The 15,784-nt window shown below is 43.6% G+C and overlaps 1 protein-coding gene across 3 annotated transcripts in view; it reads left to right on the plus strand.

Annotated features, from left to right (window-relative positions):
• stox1 (storkhead box 1) overlaps nucleotides 1-15,784 on the plus strand; it is a 67,791-nt gene that overhangs the window by 11,403 nt on the left and 40,604 nt on the right. For 2 of the 3 annotated variants that reach the window (XM_060841819.1, XM_060841817.1), the window contains exon 1: nucleotides 10,039-10,434. The exons of the other annotated variant lie outside the window; for it this stretch is intronic. In XM_060841819.1, coding sequence (XP_060697802.1) covers nucleotides 10,143-10,434 — 292 coding nt within the window. In that variant the 5' untranslated portion in view covers nucleotides 10,039-10,142. Of the gene's footprint in view, nucleotides 1-10,038; nucleotides 10,435-15,784 lie in introns of those variants that run through there. 3 annotated transcript variants of the gene reach the window in all.

Raw genomic sequence — 15,784 nt, forward strand, 5'->3', positions numbered from 1 at the left:
AAGGACATTAGTGATCCAGATGGGTTTTTCCAACAATCAACAATGGATTCATGATCATCATAAGAATCATGTGTGTGAACCCTTTTTCCCTCTGCTTTTGTATTCCCCTCAAAGTTGTGCCATTGAACCTGTATTGTGTCTCCCTGTTTCTTCTATCAAAATGCATTATCTCACATTTCTCTGCATTGCATTTTATCTGCTGGGTGTCTGCTCATTTGGCCAGTTTGTCAATGCTCCCCCATTCTGACTTTTTCCACTTGGCCTGCTTCTTTAACAGCATCTCTGCATCCTCCTCACAGTTCACCCTTCCACCCAGCTTTATGCCACTGACAACTTGAAGATATTACATTCAGTTCCTTCATCTAAATCATTAATATATATTGACAGTAGCTGGGGTCCAAGCACCGGTTCCTGTGATCCGCCAATAGTCACTGCCTGTCACTCAGGAAAAGGTCCAGTTATTTATACTCTTTGTTTCCTGTCTGCTAACCAGTTCTCCATGTCAGTACGCTACTCTGAATTCCATGTTCTTTAATTTTACATGCTAACCTTATCAAAAACCTGAAAGCCCAAGTAAACCACATACACTGGCCGTTCCTTACCAACTCTACTAGTTACATCCTCACAAAATTCCAAAAGATTTGTCAAAAGCAAGATTTTCCTTTCTTAAATCCATGTCGATTCTGTCCAATCCTGTCACTGTTTTCCAGGTTCTCTGCTTATAAATCTTTTATAATGCACTCTAGGATTTTCCCCTACCGATGCCAGGCTAACTGATCTGTATTTCCTGATTTTACTCAACCTTCTTTATTAGTGGGGTTTTGTTAGCTCCCCTGTGATCCAAAGAAACTGTTCCAGACTCTTATAGAATCGTGAAAGATGAATGTCAAAACATCCACTATTTCGAGGGACACTTTGAAAATTTCTACAGTATGAACTTTTTCATAACTGTTGCAGCTTTCTTTTAACTGTTATCCTTCTAGATAACCTGAGAGCTCTAAATTAGGCAGCACTACCCTTTTTCTTTGTGGAGACATATCCACATTGTGCTTTGCATTGCCTTCCACTGAGTCATTCTGTTTCATTTTTCAAAAACCTCTTCTGGTCGGTTTCAGAGAACCTCCCACTTGGAGCAATAAGCTGATCCAAAGCACTGAAGTTGCTGGGTTAATTTGGTGAATCACTGGGTGGAAAACAAGATGAATCCCAGCCCTTTATCTTAGTCAAGAAACTATTCAGCAGTTTGATCTGACCAATCTCTTTAGGGTATGATGGCGCCATTCCAAAGCCCCTTGCACCTATTGGTGATATGCTGAAGACTTTAGCTGTCTCATGTAGGGAGTCCATATTGTGTGAGGAATTGAGTTATCCATTCAACTATTAACTTTGATTCAGATTGTTCCGGGGGATATAGTCATAGAGATGTACAGCATGGAAATAGACCTCTAGGTTCAACTTGTCCGTGCCGACCAGATATCCTAAATTAATCTAGTCCCCTTTGTCAGCAGTTGGCCCATATCCCTCTAAACACTTCCCATTCATACTCAGATGGATTTTTAAAATGTTGTAATTGTACCAGCCTCCTCCACTTCTGGCAGCTCATTTCAAACGCACACCACCCTCTGCATGAAAACATTGCCCTTAGGTCCCTTACAAATTTTTCCCCTCTCATCCTAAACCTACACCTTCTAGTTCTGGACTCTCCCACTCCAGGGAAAAGGCCTTGTCTACGTAAGCTATCCATTTCCATCATGATTTTATAAACCTCTATTTGATCATCCCTCAGCCTCCAACACTTCAGGGAAAACAGCCCCAGCATATTCAGCTTCTCCCTGTAGCTCAAACCTTCCAACCCTGGCAACATCCTTGTAAATTTTTTTCTGAACCCTTTCAGGTTTCACAACATCCTTCCTATAGAAGGGAGACCAGAATTGTGCACACTATTCCAAAAGTAGCCTAACCAGTGTCATCTTGGAATCTATGGGTAGAAGATACTGATGAGCCCTTTTTTATCTCGGTAGGAGTCCAATACAATACTCCGCTGATCAGTTCCCCAAAAGCTGGTATTGGAACTACTGGAGCAGGTTTTCTTGTAGGTTGAGATTGCCTCACAGGTTTGCCACTGCTTTTATACTCTATCATAACTTTTTGGAGATGGACCCCCAAGCCATTCAAGCTTAGCAGACTGAACCTTTTGGGTACCAACAAGGTCAGCCATTGGAAATCTCAATGTTTGTCTCTGATACCTAAGAGGGTCAACTTTTCTGTTCAGGTCAATGAGGTCTACACCTGCTTATCAGGATATCATTCTTAAAATAGCACTCCAGAATTCCGTCTACTTTAGCTTCAGTCTGCTAGTCTGTGCTAAAGTTTTTAACATTGAGTTGATTTGTTGAACCTTGAACAGGGAAGACCTGTTGGTACTTCCTTTGGCTCAACTGAATTTCTAAAGAAAATTTTCAACAGCCAGATTATATCATTCCACAATCAGGGAAAATGCCAGAAACTTACTACTTTCATTTTTGTCTTCCTTTCCTCCGTTGGCTTTTCTAAGGTCAATGGGGTAGCTATGATCCTGACCCTACCTGGAGGATGTCCGTATCCTTCATAGGTAAATAGGGACAGTCCTGAAACAAAGTCATACTCCAGGTGTGCTCAATATAAAGGTACAAGTTTCTCCTTTTATGCAATGCATTTCACTCAGATGTCTGCATTCAGCTATTAGATGGGAAAATCTTCTTTTCCCAGCCCCAGTGACTCCCATATCTTTCAATTGGGCAATGGTATATGGAACCATTTGAGGGCTGTGGGGACACTGTCCTTTTAAAAAGGAAACTCTCAGGAATTGTTATTCTATCACATGCACCTACACATTTACAGGGGTTAATTTCCATGGTCAGAGCTACAGTCTTGTCTGCTATACTTTCCCATCAGAGTCCCTTATCCTGCACTGATCTGGTAAGCCCCAATGAAACTTGTAAATTTATGCTTTCATGGGCTTTTGTAGAAAGTTACAAGTGAGCTGTTTTGAAGCAATGTAAATTTACAGGCTTTGCTGTTTTGAGCACTTGCTTTCCTCACCCTGTGCATCCAATTTTACTTTCCTTTGTGATGTATATTTATATGCATTTTATATTTGTTTCAGAGTTTGGATTGGAGCTAATAGCATATTAGCTAATTCTGTGAGACTGACGGAATTTAATAATTAAACTTTAAAGTATTTTGTCACAAGCTATAGATGAAATTCTTCTAAAAAAAAATTGAGAGAATTCCTGGTGCATCATGAGATTTTGTCTTATTTTTACAAACAAACAAGCAAACCTGCAGAATACCTCCAGTCCGAAAAACAACCCTCCACCACGCTCTGTCTTCTACCATCAAGTCAATTTTGAATGGAATTGGCAAGCTCTCCCTGAATCCGATGTGATCTCACTTTACTAATTGGTCTATCGTGTGGAAACTTGTCAAAGGCTTTACATAAATCGACGTTGACAACGTCTACTGCTCTGCCCTCATCAATCTCTTTGGTTTCATCTTCAAAAGCCCCTATCAAGTTTGAGACGCAATTTCCCATGCACAACTGCTGACAACCCCTTGTCAATCCTTGCCTCTCCAAATGCATGTAAATCCTATCTTTCAGAATCCCTTCAACAACTTACCCCCCATTGACGTCAGACTCCTAGGTCTGTAGTTGCCAGGCTTCTCCTTACAACCTTTCTAAAATAAAGGCACACCATAGTTAACCTCCAGTACTCTGGCATCTCACCCATGGCTATAGATTATACAAGTGCCTCTGCCAAGGACCTCGCAATTTCTTCCTTCACTTTCTACATCTTTACACTTGATCAGGTTCGCATGATTTATCCACTTTTTTTATTCATTCACGGAATGAAGGCGTCGCTGGCTAGGCCGCATTTACTGGCCGTCCCTAATTGCCCAGAGGGCAGTTGAGAGTCAACCACATTGCTGTACTTCTGGAGTTACCTATAGGCTCGACCAGGTAAGGATGGCAATTTTCTTCCCTAAAGGACATTAGTGATGGTTTTTTCCAACAACTGACAATAGTTTTATAGTCATGATAAGATTCTTAATTCCAGATTTTTTAATTGAACTCAAATTCCACAATCTGCCTTCAAGCCCAGGTCCCCAAAACAGTATCTGGGTCTCTGAATTAACAGTCCAGTGATAATACCACTAGACCATCGCCTCCCCAATGTTTTATAAAACCTCCAACACTACTACTACTGTATCTAACCTTCAGAACATTGAGCTGCTAGTCCTGCCCCTTGCTCAGCAATGTTTCTATATTAGCTATGATTACCCTGTCCCATGTTCCCAAACGTGCCCCGAGTTAATCTATCTTATCTGTAAGACTCTTTGCATTGAAATAAATGTAGTTTAACTTGTCAGAGTTACTGCATTCTGACTTGTTCTTGCCTGCCTTTTCTTATGAACTTGTTTTTTAAATTCAGAACCATCCTCATCTGTCTTTCTATTCTCACTACTACTTAGAATGTTGCCACCCACCCCATCCTACTAGTTTAAAAGCTGCTGAATAGCACTAGCAAGTCTCCCCTCCAGGAATATTGGCCCCCTTCCAGTCATTTTGAGCTGGACTTTTCTACCCCAGAAGAGATCCCAATGATCCAAAATTCTGAATCCTTGCCCACTTCAACATCTCAGCTATCTTCTTATTCCTATTCTCACCACCACATAGCATATGGGGTTATCCAGAGATTAGTACATTTTTAGATTCTGCTTTTCAACCTTTCACCTAACTTCCTATATTCTGTCTACAAAGCCTCAACCCTTTCCCTAATTATGTTGTTCATGCCAGTGTGTACTTCCAGCTTCCCATCTCCCCATTGGCAATATGCTGCAAACATTTTCAGATAACCTTGACCCTGGCACTAGGGAGGCAGCAGATCCTGAATTCATGCTTACGGCTGCAAAATCTCCTGGCTGTATCCCTGATGGGAGAGTCCCCTCTGACTCTTTTGAATGTTGACAAACCAAACATTCCTGATGAAGGGCTTATGCTCGAAACGTCGAATTCTCTATTCCTGAGATGCTGCCTGGCCTGCTGTGCTTTGACCAGCAACACATTTTCAGCAGCAAACCAAATAAGATTCATTTTTGGTGCCCAAGATCTGGCTGTCTCTTCTATTTTCCTCTGAGAGACTATCCCCTTCAACAGTACCCATAATAGTATTTCTGTTTGAGAGAGGAATAGCCACAGGAGATTCCTGAACTTCCTACCTTGCCTGACAGTTACCCATCCATCTGACTGAACCTGCAATGTAATACCTCTCTAAATCTACTAACCATCACACTGTGTGCCTGTTATATGCTCCTTAACTGACTGACTGCCTCTCCAGCAATTCCAAAATAGATGGTGCCTGTAGACATTGTCATTATGCACAGTCAACTGTTCCCTAAACTCCCACATTAGACAGGAGGAACATACTACTTCATTGACTGCCGTTGTTGCAGTTTAAAAATGTGCTTGTTGATTTGTCTAAAAATACCATACTTTTCTTAAATCCGGTGTTTATTCTTTCTGGCTGCTGGTTAAGTATTTTGGGGTGAATTGTAGAGCTGGTGAACTATTCAGTTACTTTGTAGGGTTGGATGTGGTTGCTCTTGCAGTCCTAAGCACTGCTTTAATACCTTAAATCTACTAAAAAGAAATTGGTTTCAAACATAGTGAAATCAGCATGATGGCTACCTTGGATGGGGGGATAAATGGGGATAGAGAGACAGTCTAGATTTGTATTACAAAGAGAGCTATGAACTGTATGGGTTGAAATAGCCTCTGAGGCATAATGATCATTGAAAGTGGAGAAAAATACAAGCTACCACTTGAGATGGAAAATGAGTTGCAGCAGTAAGGGAGACACTACAATAAATTAAGCTGTCAGAAGAGGGAAGAGAGCAGTAGCATTCAGCCCATGAACATGTCTATGTAGAGTCTTCAGGGACCACCCTTCCCCTGTCAACTTTAGTGAGATGTACGAGGTGCCTATGTTTCACTAAGGAGGTTCACATTGAAATCTCAATTTCTACAGCCACAGATGAAAAAAGATTGCAATGTAAAGGTGACTTGCTTTAAATCTTCCAAAAGAAATAGGAGCAGAGGAAACTATACAAAGCTCAGATCTACCTTGCTTTTTATTAAGATCATAGTTAACTTTCAAGTTCAGTCGACTTTCCTGCCCAATCCCGTACAGTTGATTCAATTAGATTCCAAGAACTTGTTTATCTCAGCCTTGACTATGCTTAGTGGTTTAAAACAATTCCAAACTTCACATCTTTTGAGTGAAATAAAGTATTCTCTGCTGAAATGAATGACTGATTCCTTATCGTGAGGGTATACTGCCTAGTTTTAGATTGTACAGCCTGGGGAACAGACTCTCAGTACCTGACTTCGAAGAGATCACTTCTCAGCCTTCTGAACTCTGCAAGGCACAGGCCAGGTCCACTTGATCCCTCTTGTGGGATGACCGTTTCAACCCAAACTCCTATGCGACTAATGAATTTTAGGCTTCAACATGAGATTGCTGGTAGCATTTCTCAATTTGTAGTTCATAGATGAGTTAGCGGAGTGGCACGTGGCTCAGTGGTTAGCACTGCTGTCTCACATCACCAGGGACTCAGGTTTGATTCCAGCCTCAGGCAACTGTCTGTGTGGGTTTCCTCCATGTGCTCCGGTTTCCTCCCACAATCCAAAGATGGTAACTGATACATAAACTGTCCATGCTAAATTACCCATATTGTTTAGGATTGTGTAGGTTTGTGCATTAGTCAGAGATAAATATAGGATAGGGGAATGGGTTTGGGTGAAATACTCTTCAGAGGGTCAGTGTGGATTTGTTGGGCCAAAGGGCCTGCTTCCACACTAGGAATTCTAATGCTTAGGGAGGTCACTGAGGCATTGTGCCAACACAAATATCTCTAACTATAAAGTAGTATGTGATTGCACTCCTTTTGCCTTCTATGCTTTGTTTGATTCTAACATTTTCATTAAAAGAATAGGATTCCACTCCATTAGTTTACAGTTGGTTTTGGCAACTGTCATAATGTCTTTATTCTGTTGGAAAATCAGGCTTATTTCTTTCTGATGTGGATTATGACTTTGGTCAGAAACTTGCACACATCAGCATATCAGAAATGCAGTGCAAGTCCTGTTGATGTTAAAAAAAATTAAAAAGCACACAATTGGTATTATCAAATGACAAATATCTCTAACTATATTGTTAGAACTGCTGAGCGGGTAGCTAGAGTAGTCATATTTGATTTGTTCAGTATATGTTTTATACATCCATTCCATTTTAAGTGTGCAGCCCTTATCACACTTACCATATAGTTGATGAAAAGGAGAAAGAAAGATGGCAACTTTGGAGGCTCTACATGCTGTTGCTGTACAAAGCCAACTTTATCAGGGGTGCTTTCATGTAACTTAGATACACCTCATTGTACATAATATTCTTCAAATGTTTCTAGGTTTCTTTTTCAGTATCTTCTCAAAATTTGTTCTGTCTTTCATTTGACTTCAGACATGCAAAACATTAGATTATTAACTTCAGAAAATGAGGTATTTTCTTCCAGCTTGCGCTGGAAGGTATGTTTTTAGGTCCTTGGATATAGAGGAGGTAAATGGGCAGGTGTTACACCTTTGGTAGTTGCAGGGGAAGGTGCCATGAGACTATGGGTGGGTGTTGGGAATGAAGGAAGAGTGGACCAAGGTGTCATGAAGGAAACTGGCCCTGCGGAAGGCGCACAAGAAAGAGGAGGGGAATGTGTGTCTGCTGGTGACATCTTGCTGGAGGTGGTAGAAATGGCAGCTGGATATGGATGTTGGTGGGATGATAGGTAAGGACAAGGGGAACTCTATCGCTGTTGCAGGAGGGAAGCGAAGGGGCGAGGACAGATGTGTGGCAGATGAATCAGACACGGTTGACGGCCCAGTTGACAACGGTGCTGGGAAATGCCCGGTTGAGCAAGAAGGTAGATATTCGGAGGTTCTCATGTTTTGATGAGGCAAACCTCAACAAATGTGATGAAGGAATTGGGAGAATGGAATGGAGTTTTTACAGGAAACAGGTTGCGAGGATGTATTTTCCAAGTAGCTGTCAAAGTTGGGTTTATAGTGGATATTGGTGGCAGAAATGGAAATAGATGTCAAGGAAGGGGAGGGAGGAGTCAAAGATAGATCAGGTGAAAGTGAGGGTGGGTTGGAAATTGGAAGCAAAATCGATTAACTTTTCCAATTCCAGCCAAGAGAGGGAAGCAGCATTTATGATATCATCGATACATTAAAGAAAGAGTTGTGGTTGGGGTCCAGAATAGGACTGGAACAAGGAATGTTCCATGTAACCCATGAAGAGACAGGCATAACTGAGGCCAATGGCCACCCCTCTGACCTGGACAAAATAAAAGTTAAAAGAGAAGTTGTTGAGGGTGAGGCCAAGCTCAGCCAAGTGAAAGAGAGTGATGGTGAGTGGGGACGATTCAGACCTTTGTTTCAGGAAGAAGCGGAGAGCCCTGAGACCATCCTGGTGGAGGATGGATGTGTAAAGGGATTGCACATCGCTGGTGAAGAGGAGGCAGCTGGAGTCTGCAAACTGGAAACTCCAAAACTGGCGTAAAGTGTCAGAGGAATTACGGGTGTACGTTGGCAGGGACTGGACCACAGGAGAAAAGATTCAATCAAGGTAGAAAGGGTTCTGTGGGGTAGGAGCAGACTGAAACAATGGGCATTCCTGTTTTTGGAAGGAGGTAAAAGCAATCTGTTTGGGGCTGGTGGACGATCAGCTTGGAGGTAGTGGGGGAGAGGTCACTGGATGAAATGAGCCCCGTGACCATGGTTGATATCTTGGCCTCATGTCATCATGGGCTCATGATCCAGAGGTATCTGTACAACAGCACCAGCCTTATCCCAACTATAGAGTCAAAGAAATGTACAGAATGGATATAGACCCTTCTATCCAATTCGTCCAGGCTGACCAGATATCCTAAATTAATCTAGTCCCATTTGCCTGCATTTGGTTTGTATCCCTCCAAACTCTTCCTAATCATATACCTATCCAGCTACCTTTTAAGTGTAATTGTACCAGCTCCACCATTTCCTCTGACATCTCTTTCATACACCCTGTGAAAATGTTGCCTTTAGGTCCCTTTTAAATCTTTCCCCTCTCGCCCAAAACCCCTCATCCTGGACTTGTGGAGCATCTTCATGTGGCTTCAACTTGTCACAAGTCTGAGAGCGCAAATGATGCCATGTTGTCTCATTTCCTTTCATAATGTGTACTGTCTCATTAACTCGGTCAGACTGACATCCTTCCACTGAACAATAGGGAGATGGTGCCTGCAATTCTGTGGGAAATCGGACAGTACCTCTGCAGGGCAGACATGAAGGACCAGATGATCTAACCATGCTTTTCTTCCTCATGGATTGGCAGAATCTAATTGTTCTGATTTCGAAATGTTCCAGCGACAGATGCCAAGCGGGATTGAATTGCCATCAGCCTTTTACAAAAATTATAGGACAATATTTGATTAGACAGATAGCAAAAACAATTCTATTCTGATGGATAAGCACTAAACCCAATTTGGAACAGTCTATGCCATCGCTTCCAATGGTCCACCCCTTTCCTTAACCCTGGTATCAGACCAATTTCCACAATATAATAAAACAAAGATCTGCGGGTGCTGAAGATCTGATTGAAAACAGAAAACTTTTGGAGAAACTCAGTAAGTAGGTCTGGTCGCATCTGTGGAGAGGGAAACGGTTAACGTTTCAAATACAGTGACTTTTTTTTCGAACTGATCACCTGGTGTCCACTTTCCACATTGTAATCATTTACCATAATTAACCAGTTGTGTATTTGCAAAAACATTTGCACAAAGCCAACTTTACCTTCTAAAGTTGTAACAATCAGGAATACACTGGCTTTTGAATTGTTTCTGGAACTACCTCAGAATCTCCAACGAATTTGGCACAAGCCTGCCCGCGCGGTTACCATGGTTCTGGGTGATTGACAGCGGCTGGTCGCGCCCTCACGGTTGCTAGGCAGCAGCGTTCAGGCCGGAGTCCGGAGAAGGGAACGTGAAACGGGATCGTGGAGACGAGAAGATCCACCATGTCGGTGCAGTTGGCCCGGAGCTCACTGGCAATGGTTCTGGGGCTTCGGGAAGCGGCCTCGAGGCCGGACCTGAGCGGGCAGCAGTTGCTGGCACAGTTGAAGGCGGAGAACCGGCGCAACGTGTGGGATGGGCGGCTGGTTCAGGCCGTATCCGGCCTCCTGCTCCTCGGCTGCCTGGATAGCTCGGTCTTGCTGCTCGGTGGCAGCGCCTCACACCTACAGGTCCTGAGGGAAGCTTGGAGCCGGAGAGCACTGAGGGCACCCCGCGGATTCCGTATCAAAGCCATGGGTGAGTGTCTGGAGAGAGAGAGAGACTTGGGTACAGCGAGCAGTACAATGCTGAGAGGGGTGTTGGGGAGAAGGAATGAGAGGGGGAGAGGGAAAAAGGGGTAGGATGAGGGAGAAGGGGGAGTGGGTGAAGGAAAGGGGGAGCTTGAGAACGGGGAGGGGGAACGAGGGAGAGAAAAGGACGAGAGGGATGGATGAGATGGAGAAGGTGGACAAAGCAAAGGGGCAAGAAGGGAAGACGTGGGAAAAGTGGGAGATGGAGGAGGAGAGCGAGTGGGGGGAGGCGGGTGGGAGGTGGAGGGGGCGAGGGGAGGATAGAGATGGAGGGCTGAGGGGAGTGAGGGTAGAAAGAGAGTGGGGAAGACGGGAGAGAAGAGAGAGTAGAGGGACGGGGACATAGAAGGTGCAGGGGGAGTGGGGCGAGGGGAGTGAGGGTAGAAGGAGGGGGGGTAGAGAGAAGGGAGGAGGAAAGGGAAGGAGGAGTTAGAGGGCAAGAGGAGAGGGAGGGGTGACATAGGGGGAGAGAAGAGAGGGTGGGAGGAGAGGGAGGGGGTGAAAGGGGAGGAGGAAGTAGTGAAAGAAGTGTATTGAGAAGAGGGGGGTGTAGGGCGGGGGTCATCGAGAAGTGGGGTGGAAGGGGTGGAGAGGGGAAGGAAGAGGCTGGAGGAGGGTGAGGAAAGCGGGTGGAGGAGGGGGCAGAGAAGGGTGTAGAGGAGGGGTGGTGGAGGGTGAGGGAGAGAAGGAGGGGAGGGAGAGAGGGGTGGAGATGAGGGACAGAAGGCGTGGGGGAGAAAGAGGGTGGGGGAGAGAATGGGGTGGAGAAGAAGGGGAGGCGGAGAGAAAAGGGGGAGTGGAGGGGAGGCGGAGAGAAAAAGGGGAGTGGAGGGGAGGTGGGAGAGGGAAGGGTGGTGGAGTGGAGGAGAGTGGGTGAGGGGTTGTGATGGTGGATGAAGGGATAGAGTAGAGATGGTGAGAGGAGCGGGGTGGAGTGATCGGAAGTGGTGGAGGCGGTGGTGAGAGTGGAGGGGTTTTGATGCGATGGGGAGGAAGGAGAGAGGCTAGTGTAGGGGAGAGTGTGGAGAGAAAACAGGGCGGGATGAGGAAGTGGAGGTAGGAGAGTGGAAAGACAAGAGAGACAGGAACATGGAGGAAACGAGAGAAGAGGAGAGAGAGATATGAGGGTTGTGGGGAAGAGGGAGGTGAAGTAATGGAGGAGGGAGGGTAGGTGAGGGCCATCTCTGCAATTAAAAAAAATTGTAAAGGGACCAAAGCCCTCTTTTTTTTTTGGTAAATCATAATCCATGTCTGCTTCATTTATTATTTAATTGACAATTTATATGTAGTTTGCAATTTATTCAATCTTAGTCTTTTCTTGCCGTTGATAGTAGAGCGCAATATTTTGTGGAAGTGAATGATTAGATTAGATTACATTTCCCACAGTGTGGAAACAGGCCCTTCAGCCCAACAAGTCCGCACCGACCCTTCGAAGAGCAAACCACCCAGGCCCATTCCCCGACATTCACCTCTGACTAATGCACCTCACACCAGGCAATTTAACATGGCCAATTCACCTAACCTGCACATCTTTGGACTGTGGGAGGAAACCGGAGCACCCAGAGGAAACCCACGCAGACACTGGGACAATGTGCAAACTCCATACAGACAGAGGCAGGAATTGAACCCGGGTCTCTGGTGCTGTGAGGCACTAGTGCTGACCATTGAGCCACCATGCTGTCCCATAATTTAAAAAAAGCACCCATTCCCTGACCAGGAATTGAACCTAGGCCACGACGGTGAAATATCTATGTTCCCTATATCTAAAAGTTTGCTGTGGCTAGAGAATGCTATCAGGAATAATAATTCCAAGAAAGTAAAAATGGGGAGAATAGAAAAATAAATTGAATGAATGTTGCTTGAGAGGAAGGAATATAACATGGAGTGTGAGATTAGATGAAGTATTGTGGGTTGGGTTGTGAGATGGACTGTGTCGGAATGTTTTATAATTTGAACAGCTGGAAAATCTAGTATTGATGTCCAGTTTGTGTAGATTTCAATAATTTGAACTAGACACCATTTCGTGCAGTAGATTTTGTGAATCGTTGCTGTGAACTTTGGTTGAGTGGCCTTGGACTTGGTTCAAAATTTCCTGTTCTCATAAGACCTGGTCTGTAAGGTTAAATTACAGTTGAGATTCAGAGCTTACAATGAAGAAAGTGGAGTGGATTGATAAACATAACAGGAATAACCTGGAAGAACTAGTTTGTACACTCTCTTAAAATCAGCTTTTGTCTAAAATCAGTTATTTAACAAGGAGTATCTTCTCAGTGTTTCTTGCCTTGATATCAGTTACTAAACATGACCCATTTTTACTTGGCAAACACTGCGGAAACAGGATTTCACTATAGAACATTGTTTGTAGGAATGTCTCTCAGGGACAACAATTTACAAAAACCTTTTCATCTGGCTGCCTGCTCCTGATCTTTGGTGAGGAAACTAAGCTAGGTGGACCATTTTGCTAATGCAACACTCCAGACTTGTTTTGTCATTGAAAGTTTTCTTGTCCTTATCCTTTCCTACTGAGTGCACTGACTCTTGCTGGCATATAGTTCCACGACCACAAGCCATCAGGGATGTCATCGATGTGGCTGGTCTTTGTGAGAGAATGAGACCACTGTCAGTAATGAGATCGAATAGTAACAGTAATGAGGCAGTACTGGATTGCAGAATTACAGTGAACTCTGTTAGAAGAGTTGAGTAAGATTTTTCTCTCAAATTCTCCAACTTCCTCTATTTCTGTCACCATAGTTTGTGAAAAGTCATCTTTTCTCAGCTGAAGTTACTGTTCAGTTTTATCTGATGGGACTCTTTGCCTCAACTTCATTCTCTTTGGAGGGATTCCCTTGTCTTTGTCTTCTATCCCATCCAACTTCATATTTACTGAATCAGTTGAAATTTACCTTACATGCAAGATGATCTCACTGCCTCCCCCACCCCAAGCACATCTTCTCCCTCATCTCCCTGCTCACTGTTCAGTCAACCATTATACCTTTTCAGTATGAAGTCAAGCAACTTTTTGCTCTTCACTACCTGATATCATTATTTGGGTCCCAACACCTGTAGCAGATAAGGTAAGAATTCATGTACAAATAGAACATAAAACAGTATAGCACAGGAGCAGGCCCTTTGGTCCACCATATCTGCACCAGCCATGATGCAATCTAAATTAATCCAATCTGCTGGCACACGGTCGATATCCCTGTATTCTCTGTCTGCTCATGTGTCTATCTTAAACATTGTTATAGTATCTGTGTCTACCACCTCCCCAGGCATTGTATTCCAGTCACCAACTACCCCTGTGTGAAAAAAAAACTCCTTGCATGTCTCATCTTAAACCTCACCTTAAACCTGTGCTTCCTGGTATTTGACATTACTACTTAGGAAAAGAGACTCCAATATCCACCTTATCTATGCCTCTCAATTTTACATACTTATATCTGTTCACCCCTCAGCCTCTGACACCCTTGCAAAAACAATCCAAGTTTGTCCAAACTTTCCTTGTAGCTAATGCACTGTAATCCAGGCAGCATCCTGGTAAAGTTCTTCTGCATCCTCTCCAAAGTCTCCACATTCTACCCATAATTGTCACCCAGAATTTCACACGGTACTCCAAATGTAGCCTAACCAAAAGTCTTATTCGGTTACAACATGACTTTACCAACTTGTATACTCAATGCCCCAATTGATAAAGGCAGCATGCCATCTGTTTTCTTTACCATCTTATACACATTTGTTTCCATTTTCAGGGAGCTAGGGCCTTGGACCCCAAGATTCCTCTGTATCCAGCATGCAGCCATTTACTGTATATCTTCCTCTTGCATTTGACCTCCCAAAATGCCTCACCTCTAACTTGTCCCTAACTTGTCCCACCTGCCATTTCTCTGCACAACTTTCCAGTACATCCTTTGATATCCTTCCTCACTACCACAAATTCACCAATTTTCATGTCATCTGCAAACTTATTAATCACAACATGTACATTTCATCCAAATCATTTATGTATCTTAGAAATGACAGAGGTCCCAGCACTTGTGTGCAGCTCTTTTCGTTTTTAAAATAACGTTGGTGATTATCCAATATTCTGGGACTTCACCAGTGGTTGAAGAAGATATAAAATTTCTGCCTAGGCCCCAGCAATCTCCTCCATTGTTGCTCCAGTATCTTGGGGTAGATCCCATTAGGCTTTGGGGACTTGCTTGTTTTTCAAGACACCAACACCAATTCCTCCTTAATGTAAGCATGACTTAGATTGTCGACAAACTTATCTGGGATTTTCCTAATCTGCAAAATTCTATACCCTGTTCACAGTGTACCCTTTATGTTGAAGGAGCTATATCTCAATTAAGTTAATTTCCCAGACGCACTCCGATGTCCAGCAATACATGAATTCAAAACAGCAAGGCAGTAACTGTGCAGGTTCTCTCTCTCCCTTTCCTGCACTGTCCTCACCATGTGCTTCCTTTGTCTGTTCTTCTCCCTTTTAAGACTGCTGTTGTTTTGACTTTTTTTTTCCAAAGTTCCAAAACAATACAACAGCATATGAAACAGTAATTGCTGCTTCTGGAATTCGAGGAAATCACCTCCAGCACTTAAAATAACTCAACTAAAGGAGCAGCTGTTACAGCCAGAAATTTTTCCCATCTTCCATTTTGGATTACCCAGAATCCTCATCATCTTAGAGAAGTGATTGCTGGGACTCTTGCTGAGATATTTGTATCATCAATAGTCACAGGTGAGGTGCCGGGAGACTGGAGGTTGGCAGACGTGGTTCCACTGTTTAAGAAGGGTGGTAAGGACAAGCAGGGAACTATAGACCAGTGAGTCTGACCTCGGTGGTTGGCAAGTTGTTGGAGGGAATCCTGAGGGACAGGATGTACATGTATTTGTAAAGGCAAGGACTGATTAGGGATAGTCAACATGGCTTTGTGCGTGGGAAATCATGTCTCACAAACTTGATTGAGTTTTTTGAAGGAGTAACAAAGTAGATTGATGAGGGCAGAGCGATAGATGTGATCTATATGGACTTCAGTAAGGCATTCGACAAGGTTCTCCATGGGAGACTGATTAACAAGATTAGATCTCATGGAATACAGGGAGAACTAGCCATTTGGATACAGAACTTGCTCAAAGGTAGAAGACAGAGGGTGTGGTGGAGGGTTATTTTTCAGACTGGAGGCCTGTGACCAGTGGAGTACCACAAGGATCGGTCCTCGCTCCTCTGCTTTTTGTTATTTACATAAATGATTATTTGCGAGAATAAGATCATAAGTTTTCAGATGACACCAAAATTTGAG

The sequence above is a fragment of the Hemiscyllium ocellatum genome, chromosome 22 (genome assembly GCF_020745735.1).
Source record: "Hemiscyllium ocellatum isolate sHemOce1 chromosome 22, sHemOce1.pat.X.cur, whole genome shotgun sequence".
Taxonomy (NCBI): Eukaryota; Metazoa; Chordata; class Chondrichthyes; order Orectolobiformes; family Hemiscylliidae; genus Hemiscyllium; species Hemiscyllium ocellatum.